At 41.5% G+C, this 24,018-nt stretch overlaps 1 protein-coding gene across 1 annotated transcript in view; it reads left to right on the forward strand.

Moving 5' to 3' along the window:
- The first annotated feature begins 11,534 nt into the window (after positions 1–11,534).
- EML1 (EMAP like 1) overlaps positions 11,535–24,018 on the forward strand; it is a 78,187-nt gene continuing 65,703 nt past the window's right edge. Inside the window, 1 exon segment of the mRNA XM_056492542.1 lies at positions 11,535–11,775. Coding sequence (XP_056348517.1) covers positions 11,709–11,775 — 67 coding nt within the window. The 5' untranslated portion in view covers positions 11,535–11,708.

Below are 24,018 nucleotides of genomic sequence, written 5' to 3' on the forward strand. Positions count from 1 at the left end.
GTTGAGTTACATGACACCAACTCCCTTTCCCCCATCCACAGCACAATACAGGCATGGGAAGAACTAAGCTGGGTTGACAGACTGTTTTTGCAATGAAGATTGAATGCTACCCACTTCCCTTTTATTATGTAAGCACTCATGACATGTAAGTCTAAAAAAATCCTAAACTATGGAGCAGAAATTTAATTGATTAACTGATCAATAATCTACTACTCTTTTTTTTTCCCAATTTAAAATACAGATCACATGTTTTCCTGTTTCCTCTGACACATTAAACATCCACTCAGAGATTTAATCAATGTGCCCTTTAAGCATCATGTGATGAAGTTAATACATATAGCTAATTTAAAGTAAAACATTGATTGATGGATCAATCAATGTTTTGGATCAAACTGCAGAACTAATTGATCTTAGTAACTACCACCTATTTGCTGGATTAATTTTCAGCTGGACCAGCTCCCCATCCAGATCTCTGCACGCCCTTACAAATCACTGTGACTGAGGGATGAAGGAGAGCAGTGAGGAGGTGGGAGTGGAGTGAAGCAAGGAAGGTGTAACTGCATTTTTTAGCAATAAGATTGTCTTAATATGTTTGTTGAAATACAGCTTTAATGAAGACAGATACAAAAAGTCACCAATCACTTACGTTGCTCATGTCATCTGTCATTAGCTGCCTTGCACCCCTGAGTACTGAACCAACACTCTCCTGACCTTCTTCCTATGCATTTGGAGCATGGCATCTTGTAAACCACTGTCCCTGCTTAGATCTTGTTTTGTGGGTTTTTCTTTCTGATTTTACATGGACATACTTCTGCCATTCATCTATAACCCTGAACAGTTCAAACCTTTTCAACACACTTTCCCCATGTCAGGTCAGAAAGGGGCTTGTGATGAAGCCAGGAACTTTATTACTACATTTCCTCTCCTTCCTCTACACTGGCAGAACTTGAGTTTCTGAGTTCCAAGGGAAATCATGCAGAGATGGAAAAAACCCTGGGTTTCAGTCTTCATATGCCACATTTCCTAATTTCCCATGGAAGAAAACGGTGAATGAATGACAGAGCAAACACTTCATCAGACAAATGGAAAACATAAAAAATGCTAAATCATATCAAGACTGTCCCTTACTGCTTGAATATGAAGTAACTTCAAGTAGAATGTAGCCCATGGAGGACATGAGCAAAAGAGAAAATGACATTTTTTTTCTCCAGCCCTTCAGCAATTCTGATATGCTCAGCAGAGCTGAATGTAAACAGATATTTTGCTCTGCTTCTGGCCTCTAATTGCATCATTTTCCACAAGTTCACATCTACAACAGCTGAAAATCATGAGTCACATGTAGTCTTTTCCAGCACAAAGTATTATTTATTCCTTACTCTTGGATGGTCATAAAATGACATTTAATGGCATTTCATGGCATTTGTGAAGTTGGAAAAATGTCCTTTACCACAGTCTTATGTGGATTTCCTTTAAAACCTCTTACTTATCTGAAATGAATGTCATCAACTTCTTTGAAATGTCTTTATTTTCTTAATTAGTCATACAAAAATAAATTGCATCAATTTTGCAAAACTCTTTTTTCCCTGCTGAAATGACTGCTGAAATAAAAAATATCTACTGATGTCTTGAAAGAAAAGATGCCATGAAAGAATGAGAAGATATTATGGATGTTTAAATCTGACAAATCTGGACCCAGAGGTTTGACTTTGCCAAAAGACTGTTTAGTTGAATAGAGTCTCTGATGAGCATTAAGCAGCTAGGTTATTTGTAATTATTTCTATGTATAGTGCCACAAAGCTACATAACACTTCTAATAAATAAAAAAGCAATTAAACTAAGAATACAGCTGAAGCTGATGGTGCTCTGTGAGGTTACACATGAAGAGTTGGCCCTTGACCTATTCTACCCATCCCTTAGTTTAGGGAACCTCATTCACCTTAATATGGAAATCTTTGTCTGAAGGGATGGTTTAGGCAGAAGATGCAAAATTCTTCAGTGCAAGATTTCTCAGACATCTGTAAAATAGACCACAAGCTGGTTATGGCCAAAACATTTATTAAACAGCTACTAATATGGAAAAAAACAAAAAAAAAAAAAAAAAAAAAAGAGCTGTTTATGAGGAAGAATGCAAAGGAAAATGTGGCAGACCCCTGCATAGCAGGGCTGCAGGATGATGTTTAGAGCAAGAACTTAGCTTGGACTGCATGGTGGTCACAGAGACCCCTGGCAACTCCCAGCCCTCCATCAGCCAGTGCACACTGCAGGGGTTTTATGTTCCTAATTCTCTTGTTCATGGCTGCATCTGCTTGTATAATTTATGGCACACAATACTTATTTTTCTTTTGAGTTTCGCTCTGTTATTTATTCCAGCATTTATTCTGTCAGAAAGTGGTGGGACAATGAGGGGTTATCTGGCATCAAAAAGTTGAAAAGAGCTTGTCTTCTTGCCCTTTTTTCCTTGAATTATGGCTGCTAATGATAAAATCCTTTTAGTTTTTCTTCTTTCACTTATCTGTAGCTATGGTTTTCTCTTGCTTCTTTGAAAGCTTGAGAGAGAATTGTCAGGTGGTGAAATACTTAAGAATTAAAGGGCTGCATCAGGAAACGTTTTTAAAATTAGGTAACTTGGTATCTGAGACAAATGTACGATTGTTCTTCATGCTTGGATGGCTGGCAGCCAGGCAGCAGGGCCTGGCTGGTTCTCAGGGCTTCATTCAGGCACTGTCATTATTGCTCCTATTACTTTTTCCTCCATCCAGGACTCTCTTGAATGCCACCACCAAAGAGAAGAATGCCACGCATGGCTTACCCTGAGGAGGATTAGTAATCCTACACCTTGCACTGGCTGGCAGAGGTGTTTTAAGAACAACCAGAATTCTTTTCCCAAAGCCAGATATTTTATTACTGTATGGACTTGATCCTGCCATGTAAACCCTAATGCCTATTTATGTTTCTGGGTAATTCAGTGAAGGCTTCTTTGGTTCAACCACTTCCTTTCTTGCATTTTATTTCTTACATTTTATATGTTCAAGGGAGTTCAAAAGTGAAATCTATCTAAAATTCTGGATGCACTTGCTACGAACCTGCAGAAATTACTTTGAACATTTAACACAGAATTGCTTTGATCACACTATGGGCCTTGGGTGATTGCACAGACCAGAACAAAAAAGAAGTTTCTTCCAAGGCAAATGCTGTTCCAAAGTAAATAAAAAAGTTTAATTCACAACTATAGTTACCCACAAAAATAAAAGCTACAGCCCATGCTGGAAATCAGTATAAAGTAATCTTGAAAACTGTAGGAAAGGATTATTTCCTATTGCTTCTTTCTCCAGCCAGCCAAGCTTAGACTGGCTGATGATTTAACTGTTTCCTTCCATCCCCAGGTTGTCTCTTGAGATCTTGAATTGTGAAAGCAGAAATAAACTGAGGCAGCAAAAGCAGAGGAGGGATGAAGGTCTCAATGTAGGTGGTCTTGGGCTCTGTCAGATATCAAAGAAATCTATAAGTGTAGTGGATTGAAATTCCTGCCTACCCCTTGTAGGTCATGCTGCAATCCACTCTCCTGTTCCTCCACCCACTCAAGGAAAGCTCATGGAAATTCAGTGAGTTTGAACCAGTGGAGATGCTATGGTCCCCTGCAGAGAAAACCCACACCATACAAATGAAATACTGTTTCCTTTCTTCCCATACCTCTTTTGGCAGAACTAATATTATGTTTGGGGAAAGATATAGGGGGATGAATAAGCAATTTAAGTTAGTTGAAGTGGTAAATGGGCTTATGTGATGACATGAGTTAAAATTACAGGTAAACTCTCTGCAGTTACTTCCTATGACTTGTTTAATAGCACAAATTAGTTTTTCCAATAAATCATCCACTAAAAGCAAGCATAACATATGAAATGTCTAGAAGAAATACAATATTTTTTTCCATCTATCTCCCAGAAGATATTTGCCATTGTTCATTTTCTGTAACAGGGCAAATTTCCAGTAACATAACTGCAAATGTAGAAGTGCCATAAATGAGATTGTCTTGCCCCTTCTAACATTAATATATTGAACCAACATGGCACTTTGTCTTACCCATACATTTTTATGTGTGATTTGTTACCTGTGGGGATGACAGTAAATTCTCCTGGTACACATCAGCTCCCATGAGATGTGCTGGATCCCAAAAAACAGTGAAACAGTGACATGGGAAGGTGGGAATTTTGGAATATCAGTTCTGGTAAAGCACGAGTTTAAACCACTGTCCTCCTGACCAGAGAATATAAAATAGAGTGCTGAGATCCTTCCCTCTCATCATAGGCACTGTGGGAACCTGTTTGCAGAAGAGAGAGACTTCTTTCTCAGAGTGTAGCTGTTGTATCCTTTGGACATACATCCTGTTTTGTACTTCTGGGTTTTGCATGTTCATGTGAATTGTTACAGTCCAGTTAAAATACTCCTTTCTTCTAAAGAGTGAACAGAATGGGTACTATAGAACTACTTTAAAAAATGGCAATTTTTTTGTACATCTTAAATTATCATTTTGCTATGCTGCTATTTAAATATAATTTTAAAGAAATATGTCTACATTATAGCTTACTCTAGACTCAATCTTTTCTAATATAATTCAGAATGTGTAGATTTATGTAGCTGTGACTTTGTATAACTCAGACATTAAATTTTAACAAAATATTATTTAAATATATGCATAAAATAGATCTCTGGAATATATACTGTCACAGTAACATCTTTATAATCATAGCATAGGAATTAAAATAAAACTACTAATCTCAGCCATGTGCAGAAGTGTATCAGTGTGCTGCAAGCCACACAAAAGCATCACTTTTTCATACTTGCTGAAAGCATTTCCCAATACCTACATGCTGGGGGCTCCCTGAGGTTCCAGTGGGTGCAGGACAGATCCTTCTGCTGGGAGAGAATTCCCCCTGGAGAGTGACACAGACCTTAGGGATGATCCTCCCGTGTCCTGAATGGTGAACTGGTGAACCTGTGCCAAAGCTATTGCACCTGAAATCAGAGATGCCCCTCTCACAGGAGGTAAGATTTGTGCCCCTGGGTACATCAATCTAAAGGAGCTCTGCTAGCAGATGCTTTTAGCCTCTATTGAGGGCTGAAGCCGCCAAAAATAGGGTTACAGAACTGAGTTAAAACTGAAAACTTCTAAGGAGTAATTTTGAAGAGTGGATGGATAATTTTGTGTGATGCCATCCATCACTGCGCCTCTTCACATCAATCCTGCAGAGTATTAATATCTCAGAAATGCTGTTCCCATCTGCAGATTGCAATGGAATATGGAACAGGAGTTGCATTCCTGTGTATCTGTAGTGCATTTTGTTTCTTATGAGTTTTAAGTCACAATGTCACATCCGTGGATGTAGCAAGTCTGCACTTGGCCATTACACATTGACTTGCATTGAGCCCAGTGTGTTAGAGGGCAAAAAGAAGGGTATTTCAACTGCAGGCACTGTGCTTGAAAGCATTTCATAACAAACCATACAAGTAGTATCTTCAGTGTTTACAGGCAGGGTATTCTCAGTAGACTCATATAGCAGTTGGTGCAATAGCTAGTAGTTATTCTGGTTTGATTCTGTCAGACTTCCCAGCATGACTTTGGCTGTGTCATGTTTTTCTTCCCATTTTCCAAACAAGCAAATAAAGCCAACATTTATTTCAAAAAGGTGGTGCAAATCTGAAAGCATCACTGTTGGCTGAGCAGCCTCCCTCTTTGAATAGGAAGAGTCATAGATGTGGAAAGCATTATTCTTTTAATCTTCAAAGTATTCTCTTTGTATTTACAAATTAACCAACCTGCAAAGCAGTATTTTTTTTTCCTGGACAGTATGATTAAGACTATTCTTATTAATTATAGGGAAACTTCCATAATTCCAATATATGTAGTTCAAAACAACATGATATATACAAACGTACTGTGACATATTTTCATTTGGATGGTTAAACCTGCATAGCTTTGATGGTTTCATCTCACATTTGCTATATTGTATTTTTAATGTGCTCAGGTTGTGCTGGTATAATGGTGATCCTCCTCTTATACCCCATCTTTTCCACATGCATGAAGTTTGCTTTGTAGTGACATTCATGAAGCTCCCTGCTGTGGCTGAAACACTGGAGTCCTGCTATTTAGAATGAATGATTATTCCAGTGGTTGAAGTGTTCTCACAAAGGAGACTGGGCAGCAAGACACTTCTTCCTTTCCTACCACACTAGGATAGGAAATCCTTATTTGAGCCTATGATGGGATCCTGACAGCCCATACCTGGAGACAATCTCAGCAGTGAGAAAAAAGCCACTTTTGAAGAATGAAGATAATATATTCACTACATTAAATTCTCTTAAAAAACCCAAACATTCCTGCTGCTTTCTGAATAGAAAGGGAAAACAAATAAACTATTTTAAAAGTAAAAATCAGTATAAATCAGCATTTCATCAGATTTCAGGAAGCTAAATCCAAAACTTAACCCCAGAGCCTCTCTCTGCTAAGTGCTGATCTCATCCTGCTAGTGCCTAAACCAGGCATTGGCTCTTCCTTCCCCAGGGCTCCTGCTGTGTGCAGCATGCTGCTGCTGCTGCTGGGAGTTGTGCTGCTCAGCCCTAGCCCCCAGCTTCTGTCAAAACACTGCGTCCTCCAAGGCTGAGGCAGGGCACTGTGCCTGTGCTATGATGCCAGCTTTCAGAACATCTAAGTGCTGGGGATGAACAGCTGGAAAAGATGCCCATTGCTTTAGTTCTGAATGAGATGGCTCAGGGAGAAGCACACACGTGGTACCTTGTGATTTGGATTGCAGTCTGGGCCCAGGCACCAAGTGTTGCACTGCTTCATCTTTTTAATGGATGAAATCTCTGACTCACGGAAGAAAAGCAAAACTTGAACAAACATACAAATTAAAAGCTTCCAGGCTCAAGCAGAGACCAACAGCTGCATTAAGTAAGACTGTGCATGGTGAAATGGACTCTTACATGTTAAATGGAGACAGTGAGCTACAGAAATGAGCTCAGCTCCCTTTGATCATGCTGCAGTAAACGTGACCTATCAAATGATTGCTAAAGAGCTTGAGGGGATCTTCAGATGTTAGTCATGGTAAAATAGATGCTGTAATTATATCCACTGATAAATTTTAGCAAAACCAGCACATTTGCTGATGGTGCTAGATGCTTTGCCTGATGAAGATTTCTCTAGTTACAATGTATGTTCAGTGTGCACAGCAGCCATCCAAGCTTCCCTGATCTGTTCAGCAGACGGGCTTTGCACTGACCTGAAAGAAAAGCCCTCCAGTCTCTGCGGTGAACTGAGCCTTTCACTCCTGTAAACTCTGCACAGAAGGGCTCACAGCACCTGATGCCATCAGCAGCTCTGCACAGTGGGCTTTGCCACTGACAGCCAAATCCCAGTGTCCTTCCCTTAGCGAGTGCCATCACCTCTCCCCCCACCAAGACTGCTGGAAGCAGTGGCATTCAGCACAGACCAGGGGGCAGCCGTGAAGGGCAGGCTGTCCAAGCTACCACCACATGGTGAAAGCAGCCTGATGCTGTTCTCAGGAAGGGATATAGGGAACATCACAATTTTCAGGAGTTGGACTTTGATGATCCTAGTGAACCCCTCCCAACTGAGAATATTCTGTGATTTGGTGACATTTGACTACAGCCTGTAAACAGGGAGTGAAAGCAAGCCTTCTTTGTCCTAGCATTAGGGTATATTAACTCCTGAAAATTCATTGAGGGGTGGGTGAAAGCTCTTTTATTCTCTCTTAGCTAATAGTGATTCACATTACACTGCTCGAGACAAACAAAAGTTAAATCCTTAGGTATGAAATACAGCTTTCAAAAATGTAACATCATACTGTTTCTGAGTGCCAGCAGTCAGTGTGCACAAACCTACAGCAACAAATCCTTTCCCCATATACCATACCCACTGTACTGGTCAGGATGCCACATTCCCACCTTTATGGTTTCACACTTACCAAAGAACTGGCTTTGAAATGTACAAATGATGAAGGCTACAGTATAAATAAAAATTGACACTGTAAGTTTTTTTGTTGTTTCACCATACTAGAAGAATTCACAGAGACACATTAGTGTCTCCATTGTCCCATTGTTCCCACAGCCAGACAGAATTCCTTTTTCACTTCGTGCCTTGTGGTGCAGTTTAGTATAATGAGATTGTAACAGGTCTCAAAATCATTAAAGTATGCAAGTGTTTTCCTTTTCTAACCCTTGCTCTCAGAGTATAAGGGATCATAAGAGCATCTGGAGACTGGAGCCAAGACCATTTTCTGTCACATCTCTGAGCTGATTTGCAGCGTGCTGAGCTAAAAGGCTTCACAGACACCTTCACCATTGATTTCAGTGGGAAATCTATTTTAAGGTTTTACGTGTTGTATCTCTTTATTAATGGATTAGTTTGAGTTTCTAAGTGACTTTTAATTTCTCCTCTCTGAAATTGAACTGTACTGCCTCTTTCTGGCCTTTGTCCTACTTTGGCTAATCTCATAAAAGTTACTGGGCATATACTTCTCTTATCTTTGTAGCAATCTCATTGACCACACAATTTTTACTACAAACATTATACCTTTAGATAGCATAGGTTTCATATTTTTATTTTCCAAAACTTACACATCAGAGGGAGATAGAGATTAAAGTAACACTGACATTTTATGGTGAGCACACCTCTTGTCTCAAGATGGTAGAAAATAAGCATATTAAAACACTTCTCAACCTCTAAATTAATAACCACATGATGGCAATAATGTTTTAAAATGTAGGAAATTCTTAGTAAAAATTTTTAATGAAAATTAATTCAATTTTTCTATTGTTGCAACTTGTCTTCCAAAAATCCTATATATGTCCTTCTGCATGTGTACAATGCTTAAGAATAATATGGCATCTTTGAAATGTTTGATGGCTTATAAATGAAAATGGTGTGAGAAAACCTAAGGGCTCTGTGTTAACTTTAAAGATAAGAAACGACTCATTTAAAGCACTAAGAAAACGCATATGCTTTTGTATTTTTGAAGTAATTTTCCATTATTTTTTGATCTCTGGTTTTGGTTTGGTTGTTTTGGGTTTGTTTTTGTTTTTGTGGTGTTTTGTTTTGTTTTGTTTTGTTTTGTTTTGTTTTGTTTTGTTTGTGTTTGTTTGGTCGGGTTTTTTTTTTGTTTTTTGTTTTTTAAATATATATATCATTAAACTACCACAATTTACTGTTATTTATAGCCCACAGCTATAAAAAAACAGTTATTTTTGTCTGATACATGTTAAGCACATCAGGCTGGGCAAGTGCTTGTGCTAGAGATGATTTCAACTCTACCAGTATTGGCACTGGCAATTCAGGAGGGAGCACTTTTCACTCCACTTTAACGTGGAACTGATATCTCTGCCTAATTTTACAGCATTCTTTGGTGTTAGCACTGCCGTGGTTTAGTGGTTGGTGAAAAGACTCACATATACCAAACCCACGGTGTAAATGGATCCACATGGTGGAACTGCCTCGCAAAAAGCTGGAAGGACTGGGGTCTGAAGACATGATGTGTTAACTGCTTCGGCATTTTTCAAGATGAAAGGTGCTACAGATACGCAATGAACTATTTCCCTTGTGTCCCTTGAGGAGCTTGAACTGAAAATGTCTTTTAGTCACTGCACACTTCAACATCCCTTAGCACAGAAACTGAAGCCCAAAATGTATCAAATAATTTGACAATTTTATTAGCCGCCAGTTTCGGACCACTACCTTCATCTCACCATGAATGGGCACCATGAACGTACCTAGATAAAAACATATTAAACAGTTAACATGTATTGGGAAAATGTATCACACTTCAAACTACATTGTTTAAGCTGTATAAAAAGGCATCAGGAATCGCAGTGTGTAAAATTCTTTCTGGTTTCGTAAGAGAGTATCAATTACAATGTTATTGTGACAGCTCCATCGTGCAGCCAGGAGAATAGCCACTGAAATCAGCGGAGGGCATAAAGTGCAATTACAGGCAGGCTGTTGCTTCAGCGGCAGAACCGAGAGGAGCCTCGGATGAGGCGAAGGGAGGATGCTGAGGAGCAGGGAGGATGCTGAGGAGCAGGGAGGATGCTGAGGCGCAGGGAGGATGCTGAGGCGCAGGGAGGATGCTGAGGAGCAGGGAGGATGCTGAGGAGCAGGAGGATGCTGAGGCGAAGGGAGGATGCTGAGGAGCAGGAGGATGCTGAGGCGCAGGGAGGATGCTGAGGCGCAGGGAGGGATGCTGAGGCGCAGGGAGGGATGCTGAGGAGCAGGGAGGGATGCTGAGGCGGAGGGAGGGATGCTGAGGCGCAGGGAGGGATGCTGAGGCGCAGGGAGGGATGCTGAGGAGCAGGGAGGGATGCTGAGGCGCAGGGAGGATGCTGAGGAGCAGGGAGGATGCTGAGGCGCAGGGAGGATGCTGAGGAGCAGGAGGATGCTGAGGCGCAGGGAGGATGCTGAGGAGCAGGGAGGATGCTGAGGAGCAGGAGGATGCTGAGGAGCAGGGAGGATGCTGAGGAGCAGGGAGGATGCTGAGGCGCAGGGAGGGATGCTGAGGCGCAGGGAGGATGCTGAGGAGCAGGAGGATGCTGAGGAGAAAGAGGATGCTGAGGCGCAGGGAGGATGCTGAGGCGCAGGGAGGATGCTGAGGAGCAGGGAGGATGCTGAGGAGCAGGGAGGATGCTGAGAAGCAGGAGGATGCTGAGAAGCAGGAGGATGCTGAGGAGCAGGAGGATGCTGAGGCGCAGGGAGGATGCTGAGGAGCAGGGAGGGATGCTGAGGCGCAGGGAGGATGCTGAGGAGCAGGGAGGATGCTGAGGCGCAGGGAGGATGCTGAGGAGCAGGGAGGGATGCTGAGGCGCAGGGAGGGAGCTGAGACACAGGGAGGATGCTGAGGCGCAGGAGGATGCTGAGGCACAGGGAGGATGCTGAGGCGCAGGGAGGATGCTGAGGCGCAGGGAGGGATGCTGAGGCGCAGGGAGGATGCTGAGGAGCAGGAGGATGCTGAGGCGCAGGGAGGATGCTGAGGAGCAGGAGGATGCTGAGGAGCAGGAGGATGCTGAGGCGCAGGGAGGATGCTGAGGAGCAGGAGGATGCTGAGGAGCAGGGAGGATGCTGAGGCGCAGGGAGGATGCTGAGGCGGTGTACCCGGCGCTCCCCGGCCGCACGGCCGCTCCCGCAAAGCCCTGCCCCGCATGCAGGGAGCCCCGGCCCGAACCGTGCCCACGGCCGCACTGGGGCTAACCCCCGGGTCACGGGCGGGCCGGGCAGTGTCCCCGCTCCACCTCGGCCCGACCGGCCCCGGGCGCGGCGCGGGGACCCGCGGCTCGTCCTTCCTTCCCTCAGGCGCGGCCCGCAGGCGAGCAGAGATGGCCGCGGCGGCCGAAGGACGCGGCTCCCCGCTCGCCCCGCCGCCTCCCGGGCCGCTCGGCGCGGTGACGGCGCAGCCCCGCCCCGGCCCAGCCCGGCCCGGCCCCGGCCCGCCCCTGGGGCTCCCCCCAGCCCGGCGGCGGAGCGGAGCGGAGCGGAGCGGCCGCCGCCCCAGCCGCGGCGGAGTGAATGGGTTGCCATGGCAACTGAGTGAGGCAGGCAGCGAGGCCGCCGCGGCCCCAGCCGCCTCCGCTCCGCAGCGTGTGGGCGAGCAGGCAGCGGGCGGCCGCCGGGACAGCCGAGGGGACGCCGGGAGCGCAGCGGCAGGATGGAGGACGGCTTCTCCAGCTACAGCAGCCTCTACGACACCTCCTCGCTGCTCCAGTTCTGCAACGGTAAGGGCGGGGGCCGCCCCCGGCCGGCGGCGGGGTCCCGGCGCTCCGGCGGGGCGGAGGCGGAGGCCGGCGCGGGGAAGGCAGCGCCGGGAGCGGGCCTGGTCGGGCTGCCGCCGGCGTCTCCGCCGCCCGGGGCCGCCCGGGGCCGCCGCGCAACTCGGGGAGAGGAGGAGGAGGAGAGAGGAAACTTCACCCCCTTCAGCCTCCCCCGTTACACGGCGGGAAACCTGCCAGCCCTCGGGGCTCCTCTGCCAGCAACTTCTGCACCTCCTTCATGGGAACATGCAGGGATTCGTGTGCGTATGTGGATGGTATCGCTGTCTGTGTGCATCTTTCCCAAAGGCAGATCTGGGAGCTCAAGCGATCACCCACCGCTGCGTGTCTCCTTGGCGCGTATGCCAACATACACACATACACGTACACCTATAAATATATATATGTATATATATATAAATAACCATATACATATGTATAAGACCTGTATTTATATAGATGTACAGGGCCGAGCTGCCCGTGACCCCGGGGGGCGCAGGTGTCCTTCAGCCCCCTGCCCGCCCCCGCTGCCCGAGCGCACCCGGCGCCTCTGCAGCAGCCAAGGGTTGTTGAGGTGTTGAGATGCCTGAGTGGAGTTAAGGGAGTTGATTTTTCTTTCTGCTGTTTTTTAAGGTAGGGGTTGTTGGGGTGGTGGCGTCACCTGGGTGGCAGCATGACAGGGGAGCTGCCAGGCTGCAGTATGGGTCATAAAAAAGGAAGGAGATGAGGAACTGCAAGTATCCTCACAGACAGTATTGGAGATTGGCCTGCATAGTACTTGGGATTATTCAACTAGCTGATATTTCCCTTGAGGGAAATAAATCAGCTATTCTAAATATTACAGAGAGTTCTTCATGGTAAACTATAATCTCAAAATACCCTACTTTGATACGAGTTATTGCTTTCTAGCAGCAAAATTGTGAGCATTCATAATCTCATATTTCATATTTGTGGATCTCTTATTCCTCTACATTTTAGTAGTGGTCTCTGCTTTCTACTGCTGTCTGAACAGCTGGAGTCAGGTTCATATGAAATTGCTTTATGACAGCAACTGCATCAGGCATAGCTGCCTCTTTCCTTGGAAGATATGAAGATGATAAATTTCACATTATTTTCTTTGTGCTGTGGTGCAAGAAAGGGACAGGTTTGCAGAAAACTCTGACATGTGTGGACCTGGAGATTGTGGGAGCAGTTTTTTCAGGGCAGCAGGAGTTTTGTGTGTGGGCTGTTCATTGTGTGGTGACACTGTATTTTTGGAGCTCTTCAGGAGAGAAAACTATGACTATGTACGGGGGCTGTACACTAATAGCAGATGCCTGCTTTGCCTAAACTTAATAAGTATTTCATTGTAAGTGTTTTTAATAAGGAAACATACGGCAGTGTATTTCAAAGTTTATAGTCTAATCCATTTATAAGCAAGCTGTCTTCCTACCAAAATCCCTGGGCTTTGCTTTTACAGTGATCATGATAGTAGCCTGCACGTGGGAGCAGGGGTAGCATCTCTTTCTGAATAGTTTGAAAAAGCAGAGTAGCTTATTCCTGTGGACTGTCCCTCATGTTGGTTTGGTATTTCTGAGCAATTATACTCAATGGAAATAAGCAATATGTATTCATACCGTGCATAGGTTTTAAAATCTTAGTTAATCCTTAAGTATTATATTCTAGAATGTGTTTCTAGAACAAATCACTGGCTTAGCTTTGTCTCGTGGTAGATAGTGACCTCAAGAGCTGTTGTAAGTTTGTATTATTCTGTGCTTATAAAAGAAAGTGGTTGAATTCAGAAGCCCTTCATTTTACAAGTTAGCCTTTAGTGAGACTATATTAAATGAGATGAGGAATTAAAGGTAATCAGGCCTTTAAGTACAGCCTTGAGGTAGTCGAGTATTTCACACATGACCCATGAGGAAGAAAATACAAATAGAGGATGCCAGTGAGGGTTTTGAGGTTGGAAAGTGAGAAATAAAATTGCTTTACAGGGAAGTGGAAAGCTCATGCAAGTATAATGGGCAGTATGAAAAATTATGTGAAGTTGAGATTGGGGCAGACATATAGGAGAAATCAAACAAAGCAAGCAAGTGGCAGAGATAGAAAGACAATATGATTTCAGTATATGGTAAAGTGAGAAACTAAATGGCTGGTAAGCACTCAAAGTGATCATTGTTGAATGCTGTAAAGGTTCCTGTTCTGAATAGGATTAATTTTAGTTGTACAAGAAAAGACATGATGGAATTTTGTGGTGCTCTCAAACACAAGAAAGGATAAAGACTGTCTTGTATGTATTGTTTCAAAAGATCAGGATGCACAGGCTCCTGAAAAAATATCTGTGGGTCATCTGTAGGGTAGCAACAAAGGTCTAGCCTGGGCCAAGGATGGCTGCAGCTTCTCCCACTTCTCAATACTTCTTCTTGTTTGGAGTGGGTGGGAGCCCAAGAGAGGACTGGGAGGGAGGGAGCAGGAATTTGGCTGGTGGAGGACCTGGTCAGGGAGACAAAAGTTAATATGAGAGCAGGTTTGACACAGACTTGCTCCTTTCTTTCTAGAAAGGGCCCTGGGTTCAGCAGAAGAATTTGGGTCTTCACTCATATGCAGATTTAGTTTGCATTATTATTTAGTAACGTGTTTTTACGGCTTGTGATATGTAAAAAAGAAGGTAAATGGAGAAGGAAGGGAGTGAAGAAAGAGATGAGGAAAATATGTTAGTTTTGAGCTGCATGTCTGAAATCTAGGCCAAATATTTAGCACAGCTAGTTCAAAGACACCTACTTTCTTCAAACTCCTTTTTACAGAATAGTACAGTTGGCATTTGAGAAACATTGTGTTAATGAACACAAGTGTCAAGCTGAGATAACATCAAAGCAAGAAATACGAACTTCCAATGTGATTTTAAGCAAGTTGTTTTATTCTTGATGCCTTAGTTTCCTTAGTTGTAAACTGAGCAGAAAGTACACGCCTGCTTTGGAGGAGTTTATCAAATGTATTGGTTTGTTTGGTATTTCCCTCTTCAGTTTCAGAGGACAGTCTTCAGATGCACAAAATGTTTTGTTAGTTGCTCTGCCTGTTCCGTTTGTTTGTTTATTTTTAAGAAAGACACTAAAATAACTCCTCTTAAAGCCCAAGGACGATTCTCAACTTACTTGTCACTTTCCAGGTAATGAAGGACTCTGTTGGTTTATTTTGCATGTTGTAAAAAGTAAAGCTTGGAAAATATTAACTGTGCCTGGTTATAGATACCTTTCTTGGTATAGAAGTTACTTTTAGATAGGAAGCCAGTATGTTTATCTACAGTCCATCAGGTTGTTAGTCATGTGTTATTTAAGCTGAAGGTAAAAGTGGAAGGATACTGATAAGGCAAGATAGTGTTGAGGCTTTTAGCATCTGCTTAAAAACTGATGGAGAGAGCCATACTGGACATGAAACACTACCATACAAGACACATACTGTAATTAGAGGCAGTGCTCATCTTGCCTCCAGCTGATGTAATAAATTGCAGCTGTGATCAGTACTGATTATAGACAGGTTGGGAACACGTGTACGGTGTGGGCAGAGTTTTGTGGGTCCTCGACTACAAATCCCTATCTATCTATTCTCTATCTATTTACACAGCCTTCACCAGAGTAATTGCTGTGGGCAGGATTATTAGGTATGTGAAATGTAAAGGGTGAAATCTGGGATTCCTGCAAAATGCCTCTGTAGACTTAAAGATGGAAGTGAAAATTTATCTATGATTTCTTTGCAACTTGTAGCATCTTTTAAGTATCCTTCATGTGGCTGCTGGGAAAATCATAGCTGTCAAATGGCCATTCCTGCAACCACAAATGCCTTGTTTGACAGAAGCTTCAACTTTAGAGTATATGGATAAAGCAGTAAAAAAAAGTGTGAAACATTACTTCTTAATGAAATTTATATATTTGGCAAGGGACTCCATAATAGTAATTACAGTTCTGTTTAACAGATTACCTGAAGTGTAATTATTACTTAAAAAAATTGGAGTTAGAAAAAAATTTAAGTTGATACCAACTATGCTATAGTTTATTTTTAAGAAAGAGCAGAATAATCATAGAATATGCTGAGTTGGAAAGGACCCACAAGGATCATTGATCATCCAACCCTTAGTCCTGCACAGGACTATTCCCAAGAGTCACACCATGTGCCAAGAGCATTATCCAGACACTTCTTGGACTTTGTCAGGCTTGGGGCTGTGAGCACTTCCTGAGGAGCCTGTTCCAGTGCCAGCCACCCTCTGGGTGAAGAACCTTTTTCTGATATCCAGCCTAAACTTCCCTTGGCACAACTTCTGGCTATGTCCTGTAGTTCTGACACTGGTCACTGCAGTGGCTGCCTGTCCTCTTCCCCTCATGAGGAAGTTGTAGACTATGATGTGGTCTCCTCTTAGTCTCCTGTTCTCCAGGCTGAACAGACCAATAATAAAAAAAACCTCTTAAAAAGTAATGGTTCCTTTTGGCTCCCTCCCCCCAGAAAACTAAATCATGTTAAGAATTTTGACAGGTAATAGCTTTGATAAATGTCAGTCACCCTTAAGTCATGAAAAGTAAATTGTGTGACTCAGATTTTGTCAATCTGTTTACAGTTTGAATCTTCTGCTTCTGTAATTCTCCACCATTCCTGAAAACGAAATGAATGTATGTACCTCTTCTCTCCAGCTCCTGTATCTGCAAGTGTAGCAATGCCTGTCAGTGAGGAAGTGAGCACCACAAACAGGAAATCTGTATGGACAGTATTATTCTAGTGGTTGTCTCTTCTTTCCCATTTGACTCTTGCACTTCCTCTCCTTAACCTTCCTAAATGCAGCCAGTTACCCTTTTCCTACAGCTGGACCAAAGTCACACAATATGGAATGGGTTTGGGAAGGAACAATGGTAAGTTGAGCCTTGTAACTTTCAGGGCACCAGTTCAAATCTGTCAAGGGCTGGAAGAGACTATAATTTGTTTTACTGTGATCACTTCCTAGCAATAATGCAAAACAAAATTGGATTTAATTCATTTTTCTCTGGGCAGATTCACACAGTATATGTAGGAAAAGGTGTTGCAAGCATGTTCAAAAAGATGTTGCAAACATGTTAATAGCATTACTCATGTTGTTTTTCTCAGAAGTCCATAACAACACAGTTGGAGAGACAAATCAGGCTTTCTCATGTTTCATCTCTAGATCTCTCCAGAACAGTAGCATGTTTTGAACTCAGGAATGGAGGCAATACCTCACTTGAAGCTTCTGCCAGTTTTGTAGGACAGATTTTATTACATTAGACAGCGTTGCTTAGACAGCATTTTCTTAATTTTTCTTTCAGTGAGATTTGTTCTGGCTCTTGCAGGCAAACTCTTCAAAGAAATGCTGAATTAGACTCTACATTAAGTGTTAGCTTTTTACATTAAGTGTTAGCATTTTGGAACTGTACGGAGTATAAGTTGATTCTAGAATATTTTTCTTCACTTCTGGAGTAAAGGGGAGGGAGAGGTGGCATACAGAAACACTTATATTTGTTGGTATGTGCAGTAATTGAATACAGAATAAATCAGTATGCTATGAATTAAAAATAACTTGCTGCAATGGACACTTGCACAATATATATTGTTAGCCTATTAGAGCCCAAACCATTATTACTAATAAGATACTATATAAGTAAGCTGAATTTGTTGCCCTTTAATTAGGTATTTATTTCCAAAACATGAATTATTAACACTTGTGTTAGTCATGAATGGTGTTAATTATAGTTCCTGGAATTTAATTTTTCCCCCTTTTTTTTTTTTTTTCTTTTTTTAACTAAGCTTCTAAAAACAAATGAAAATGTAGACCAGTCATGAGAGAATCCTCTAGTGATAGTCAAACCTCAACAGAGAATCTGTGTCAGTGTTAGAAATATGGAGAGAAACTACAAGTATCAAGTATTTTATCATGAATAAAACAACAGACAGAATTGCAAATTAAAGCATTGGACTCTCAGCAGAAAAACATGCTTTATCTGATCTTCAAGGAGTTTTAAAAAATTTAATAATACTTTACAGAGCTGATAAAATGTATGTTTTAAGTTCTAATTAAAAATAGCAAATCTGAAAATCCTTTATTGAGCCTTAAACCACATGCAAATAATTCAAATAAGGATTAAAATTATATTGCAAATACATTATTAAAAAGTGGATATACGTGAGGAGACAGTGAGGGAGTGCACCAGTCAGTGACATACATTTTAATAGGTTTTACTCTGACTTCCCTCTTCTTTCTCCTTTCCTTAGAAATTTATGATGAAGATTTTAAAGTTGATGAGCAGTTTTTTTGTCAAGAGAAGTTTTTGTGAAGTTGTAATAATGAACCTGTCTTTTGATCTCTAAAATCTTGGGGATGATGAGAGAGAATAAGTAGGAAGGTTGTATGAAAGAGTGTAATGACTACATTTTTTGTTGGGTGCTTGCTCTTTGCAAATGACACTAATTGGGCGAGCATAAGGAATTGTGAAAGCTTAGAGGGAGTGCAAAAAGAGCTGTGGATGATGCTCTTCTTCCATGAAACACAATTTAAAATGTTCGTCCATTACATAATTAAAACGTGGAAGTAGCTCCCTGAGGTTTTTTAGGGAGATGGGGTGGGGATAATGATATGTTAACATGATTTCACTAAATTAATTCTTTGGAAAGTAATTAAGTGAGATTGTCCACACTCCATTACTTCCAAAGGGTAAAATCTGATATGGTCCATCATGTTCTCATCTTGCTTTGAAATGACTGATTATTGAATAATTATAATATATTCATTTGAAAACTAGCATTGGAGATCTCTAGAACTGTTTTTAGGTATTGTGGAATGTCGAAACTAATCGCCTTTTTTGGATTTAAAATCTGAAATAAACACTTCATTGTGATAAAAGCAGTTTGCATTTCTTAACAGCATAGACCCTGTATTTGATTGGAAACTTACATCAAGGTTCCTGCAAACAGGAAAGAAGAAATGTTTTCTGGTTTTAAGTATAACTTCTATAATCTGTTGCAGGCCAATACATGAAGCATTGCTACTGGCTTTTAGTCATCTGAGAATTGATTGTGGACAGAAGCCTAAGCTAAGCTTTGAAATGTGAGGTTCCTAAGATGGGGAATAGATAAACACATTTCAATGTGTAAATAGAGAAACAATCTTTGTTTCAAGCTAGTATTTAGAGATTAAAATTTTGTAATGAATCTTGTGTTTATGAAAACAAGATCTTTCTTTTTCTTACAACTCTATTGAAAAACACAACAGACTGAAACAGCCTTTGATGATTCCCAGTGCAGCTCCTGTACACTCAAGTGGGATTGACCAGGCACTGGTGTCTAGAATTTCCTTGAGGCTGTTAAAGGTTTCTGTACTCTAAAGTCAGCAGCATTAGAAGCAATTCTTACTTTATTGTTTTATTTTGGTGAAAAAAATATCCCTCTGAAACCTGTGAAAGATCCTGACAGACAGTTTCATATTTATTTTATGCTTACTAAAACCAATTACCATTTTGCTTCTTCCTTTTCCCCTTCCCTCTGCAGCATTTCACAAGCTGTTTTACCCTGACCTGTTGCTGCCTAGAGAGCATCTTTCCATTTCCCATGTGGAGATGCTGCTTTAAAGAGCAGGCAGGATGTGGCAGGTGGGTCCTTGTGCTGCCCCTGAAGCAGGTATGTCAGGGTTTGTGTGTTCCCACATTTCCCACTGCTCAGTGCCCAAAGAATGACGCTGTGACCGAGGTCTGTGGCTACATGGGTGGTCCAGCAAGGCTGGCTGGGCCACAGGGGGCAATGAGGTCTTTATCTAAACTGATAAAAACCTTACAGGCATTAGCATATTCTGAGGCTCAGACCAGTCTTTATTCAAACCAGTGTCTGCATTGCTGCCTTTTTGCTTTACATCTTCCAAATATAGGCCAAAATTATAGGGCAGTGACACAGGACTTTGCTTAAATGATCTGAAAAATCAGGCCGTTGTTTTTAGGTTGCTAGCTGTGAACCTAAATGTTGGATTTTGATTTAAATTTTAAAATTGAATTTCAGGAGTTTCTGTCCATGTATTATGAGAGGCAGTGTTATAAAGCTCATATACAATACCTCAGTGTAACACAATAAATAATTACTGATGTGCTTTGGGGTAAGAAGCAAAATCCAGACAATGTGCAGGTGATAGAAATTTAATTGTGGACTTCAGTAGGACTCTAGTTTGAAACTCTGGAAATTATCATGGCAAAGTCCAGTTGAATCTGAAAAAATGAGGATTCCTAGAAATTTTGGCTCTTGTAGTAAAATAGATGTCTCTTGTAATTTAGTGAACTCTGTATAATGCCATGCAGGGAAGGAGGTGTAAGGGTAGGTTCTTTCTTTTTCTCCCTTTTGTGCTAGACAGTGTGAGAAGTCCTTGTGGTAGCTGTATTTCAGTTTGAAAATAAGTGATTTTGGAAGTTTTAATGAACTAATGAAGAGTCCTTTGGGACCCAATATTTTATACCTACAGATTTTAAGTTAAGTGTTTATATGTTTCTGCAAGGCTTGAGGCCTTTCTTTACTGAGAAATGAGAAAAGACCCATTTTTAAAATTTGAGGGTTTGGTGTGTGGTCCAGCAGATGTGTAGGCTGGGGTCACTACTGGTGGCATACAGATAAACCTTTTCTTGACTGGTGTGCTGCAGGATCTTGCAGCTGAAGGGCTGAACACTTTTAAGGGGTATATATAAGCTGCACTAGCTTTAATGCTGCACTTCAGCACTGTTAACACATTAACAGGAACTGTGGAACAAGAGGAAGAAATCTGTAAAGCAAAATAGTTCGTGGTGAGGGCTGGTGTATGCAGTGTCTCTGCATTTACTATGGGCTAGCTCTAACTTAATGCCAGTTACCAAACAGACTTCAGCACTGGAGCACTCCTACTGTGTTGCTGGAGTGCTCTCCCAAGCATGAACCAAAGAGGGGTGATGAACACTGCATCAGCATCCTTTGGATCCAAACTGAAATATGTCTAGGGAGCTGTGGCAGCTAGAGGGGGGGCAATCATACTGTCATAGTCTTTGAGATGTTTTCTCCCACTCTCTACTCTTTAACCATCATTCATTCTGATTTGGGAAGTAACATTGTCAGTACACCAACAGAGAAGTTGATTTCCTTGATCTTCTGTTCTGGTTTCCTTGAGAAGAGATTCTTAATATTGTGAACAAGGGACCATGGGACCCTTGTAGAGCGTGAGCGTATTTCTTTAGGTCTGAAGATTTTTTTAACAGTTTCTCTATCAGAATGATCATTATGAGTGTTGGTCATGTTCAGAACAAAAAATTAAAAACTCTGGGCTGCTTTCTTTTGAGCAAGTTTTAATGGATCAGACAGAACTGAAATCACGGCTTTACATTTACAACAGTTCTGCTTTACTGAAAGATCTAAGCCCAGTCCTTTTTAAGGAAGAGAGAGGGGAAGGAATATAGGTGTTACAGTCTACCTGTCCTTTTATTATTTAATAGCTTGGTGTTTCCATCTCTGTTTTTAAAACTGAATAAACAGGATACAAATATTAAGGGGCTTTGGTTATGGGGTTCCCTCCCCCAATTGTTACTGACCATTGTATGGGGGGTTTTGCTTAGATTGTTTTTGCTGCATTGGACGGCCTGTTTTTTGAAAGACTTAGGATAAGTGTGTTATCTGTGCAAGCCTAAAAAAAAAAGGTTCTGACTATAACTCCAGTAGTATTTCAGAACAAATTTATAGCTGAATTACATCGTTAGTTATTTGAATGGTGTTTCAGCTTTCTTTTATGATCCGGGGATTTTGTTTTGGTTTTAGGAAAGAGTTAAATAACTGAGTTGTGGGATTAAATGTTCAGCTATGGAATTGAAAAATGGTTGCTGTTGTGTTAAGTGAATGCTTTATAACTGAAATTCACAGAAGCTGGAAAACACATTTGTTGGTATGGTCTCCTGAGAGCAGTATATTTGTATCTACTCACTCATTTTTTTATAAAGCACAGGGTTTTAGGCATTGAGGTGAAACTTTACAGCAGTGAACAGAGTAGTGTGGTTTATTTCAGCATTGCCTCATGTGTAAATTATTTGAGAAATTCTGTTCTGTAGCTGTCAGTCCTTGGTAAGATACTCTGGCTGGGATTGTAGCTTCTTCTGTGAGCACATACGCCTGGATGATTGATCTGCTTATTTCTAAATTTTGTTTAAATAGGGGGAGTCTATAGCAGGCCAACCTACCACTCCCCACCCTCCCACAGGGCCAAGATGAATCAAAAGAACTCTTTCTCCTTTCATCTGCCCTTTTAAAATAAAATGTACCTTGTTTCTGATGCATACTCGTGTAATACAATCATTTTTTTAACTTTGAAGATGACTAAAACGATGTGATAATGTTTCAACTGTTTCAATGAAATGAAAGGATACAAAGTAAAATAGATAGAAGACAAAGGGATGTTAAAGATGACAGGCCCGGTCCTTCAGATGTTATGTGATAGGAGGGTGTATAGTGTTCCTTAGGAGTAAAGGTTAATAAACCAGAGAGCTGTGGGAGCTGGAAGATAGGACTGTAAAATTCAGAAGATGGAGGTTAAGTGGATTCTGGACTTGAGGGCAAACCTGATGCCCCTGCCCCACTGCCCGTTTCCATTTTCATCTGGGGCTGATAAACCACAGCACACTGTGCAGCTGCTCAGGAGGAAGGTCTTGTTTCCCCTTCCCTCACCTGCTGTCTGTGCTTTTACCTACTTGATGGACTAAAGTGTCAGGAGTTAGTTTAACGTGCTAACCTAACAAAGTAAAAAAAACCCAAACAATGAAAAACAGGCACTGTCTGTGTGTGGTGTTTTGGTTTTACTCTTGCTGGGTGAGTTTTCTGCCAAGTTGAAGAATTAAATCAGCTTCCAGAGGCAGCAGAAGATGAATTGTAGGAGAAGTGGGTACTGCACAGACTGGGGGCTTCTAGAATGGCCATTGTGTCTTGTGGAACTGGACCCTTGCTTTTGTCATTGCAGCTGCTTGTGGCACCATGTGTTGCACAGCATCAATAAATTAATCCAAGTTAGAAGTGTTGCCCATCTGTTATGTATTGTAGCAGGTAGAAGTGATCCCCTTTTTTCTGTCTTGTGCCAGGCGTAGTGGTGGGAGGCAAACTTTTAAAACAATGTATAAGGCAGTACAAGGGAGAGACATGCTGCTGCAGAAGATTAATAAAGAGGCAAACTACTTTTTGACTGCTACAAATATGATTGAAAATTGAATTAAAGTTCATAGAGGTGGAAAATTGCCTATGCATCATAAATTTAATTTCCAGTCCACCTACCCATTCTAAGCAGAGTGAACTGACATAAATTTTTTACCATTGAGATTCCTGTCTTTGGTGAATGTTTAGTTTTTGTGATCGCTTTTCATGTGTGTCTGTGTGTGTTTTGTTGTTTTTTTTTCCTCCCTGGAAACTATGAACCTCAATCTTTTTTGTAATCCTTTTTATGTGCTTTTCAGAGTATGATATCACATTCAATTAAAAAAAAACCATAGTTAGCCCCAGGCACACAGGTGTACTCAATATTTTTATAAACTGAAATTTTAATTAGTAATTGAATATCACCTACCTTTTTTCTTGCACTTTGAAAATTTGTAACTTTGTATTTCTTAGAATTTTCCTTTATAATTTTGAGATAGAAGTAAAATTTCTATCAAAAAAACAATGATCTTATATTACTTTAGTTGGGAACACACTTGTTTCAGGGGCATGTACATCAGATTATTCCATAACTTTTCAGGAAAAGGCATATCCTAAAACCTGAATTAATCAGTAACAAACATCATCAGTGTGATGCTGCTGATCTGTTCTCAGAACCAAGTCTGGGCATTCTTTTGATTACAGTAGACTCATTGCAAGGAGAAGAGGAAGATCCACAAGATCTCTGTACATCAAGGAATTTAAACAAAAATACTCTTGTAGGAGCTAGTAATCATCTTCAGTGGTCCCATATAGGAAGGCCTGGATTAAAAAATTTGCACTTGAGAAAGAGTACTTGTGCTCTGTTTACTCTTTGTCATTTCCAAGAAGATTAAATAAGCCTAAAGCAGCTCCAGTGATTCCTCAAGGCTCTGTGAAGAGCCCAGAAACCATTTGGTTGATGCTGGGTTATTAACCTTGGTAGTTGTGACTCAGAAGGTTCTGAGAGATTTGTGTGCATATTGTTCCAGGAGGGGGTAACTTCAGGGCCTTTTCTCCTTTCTA

Source organism: Oenanthe melanoleuca, chromosome 5, assembly GCF_029582105.1.
Source record: "Oenanthe melanoleuca isolate GR-GAL-2019-014 chromosome 5, OMel1.0, whole genome shotgun sequence".
NCBI classification, from domain to species: Eukaryota; Metazoa; Chordata; class Aves; order Passeriformes; family Muscicapidae; genus Oenanthe; species Oenanthe melanoleuca.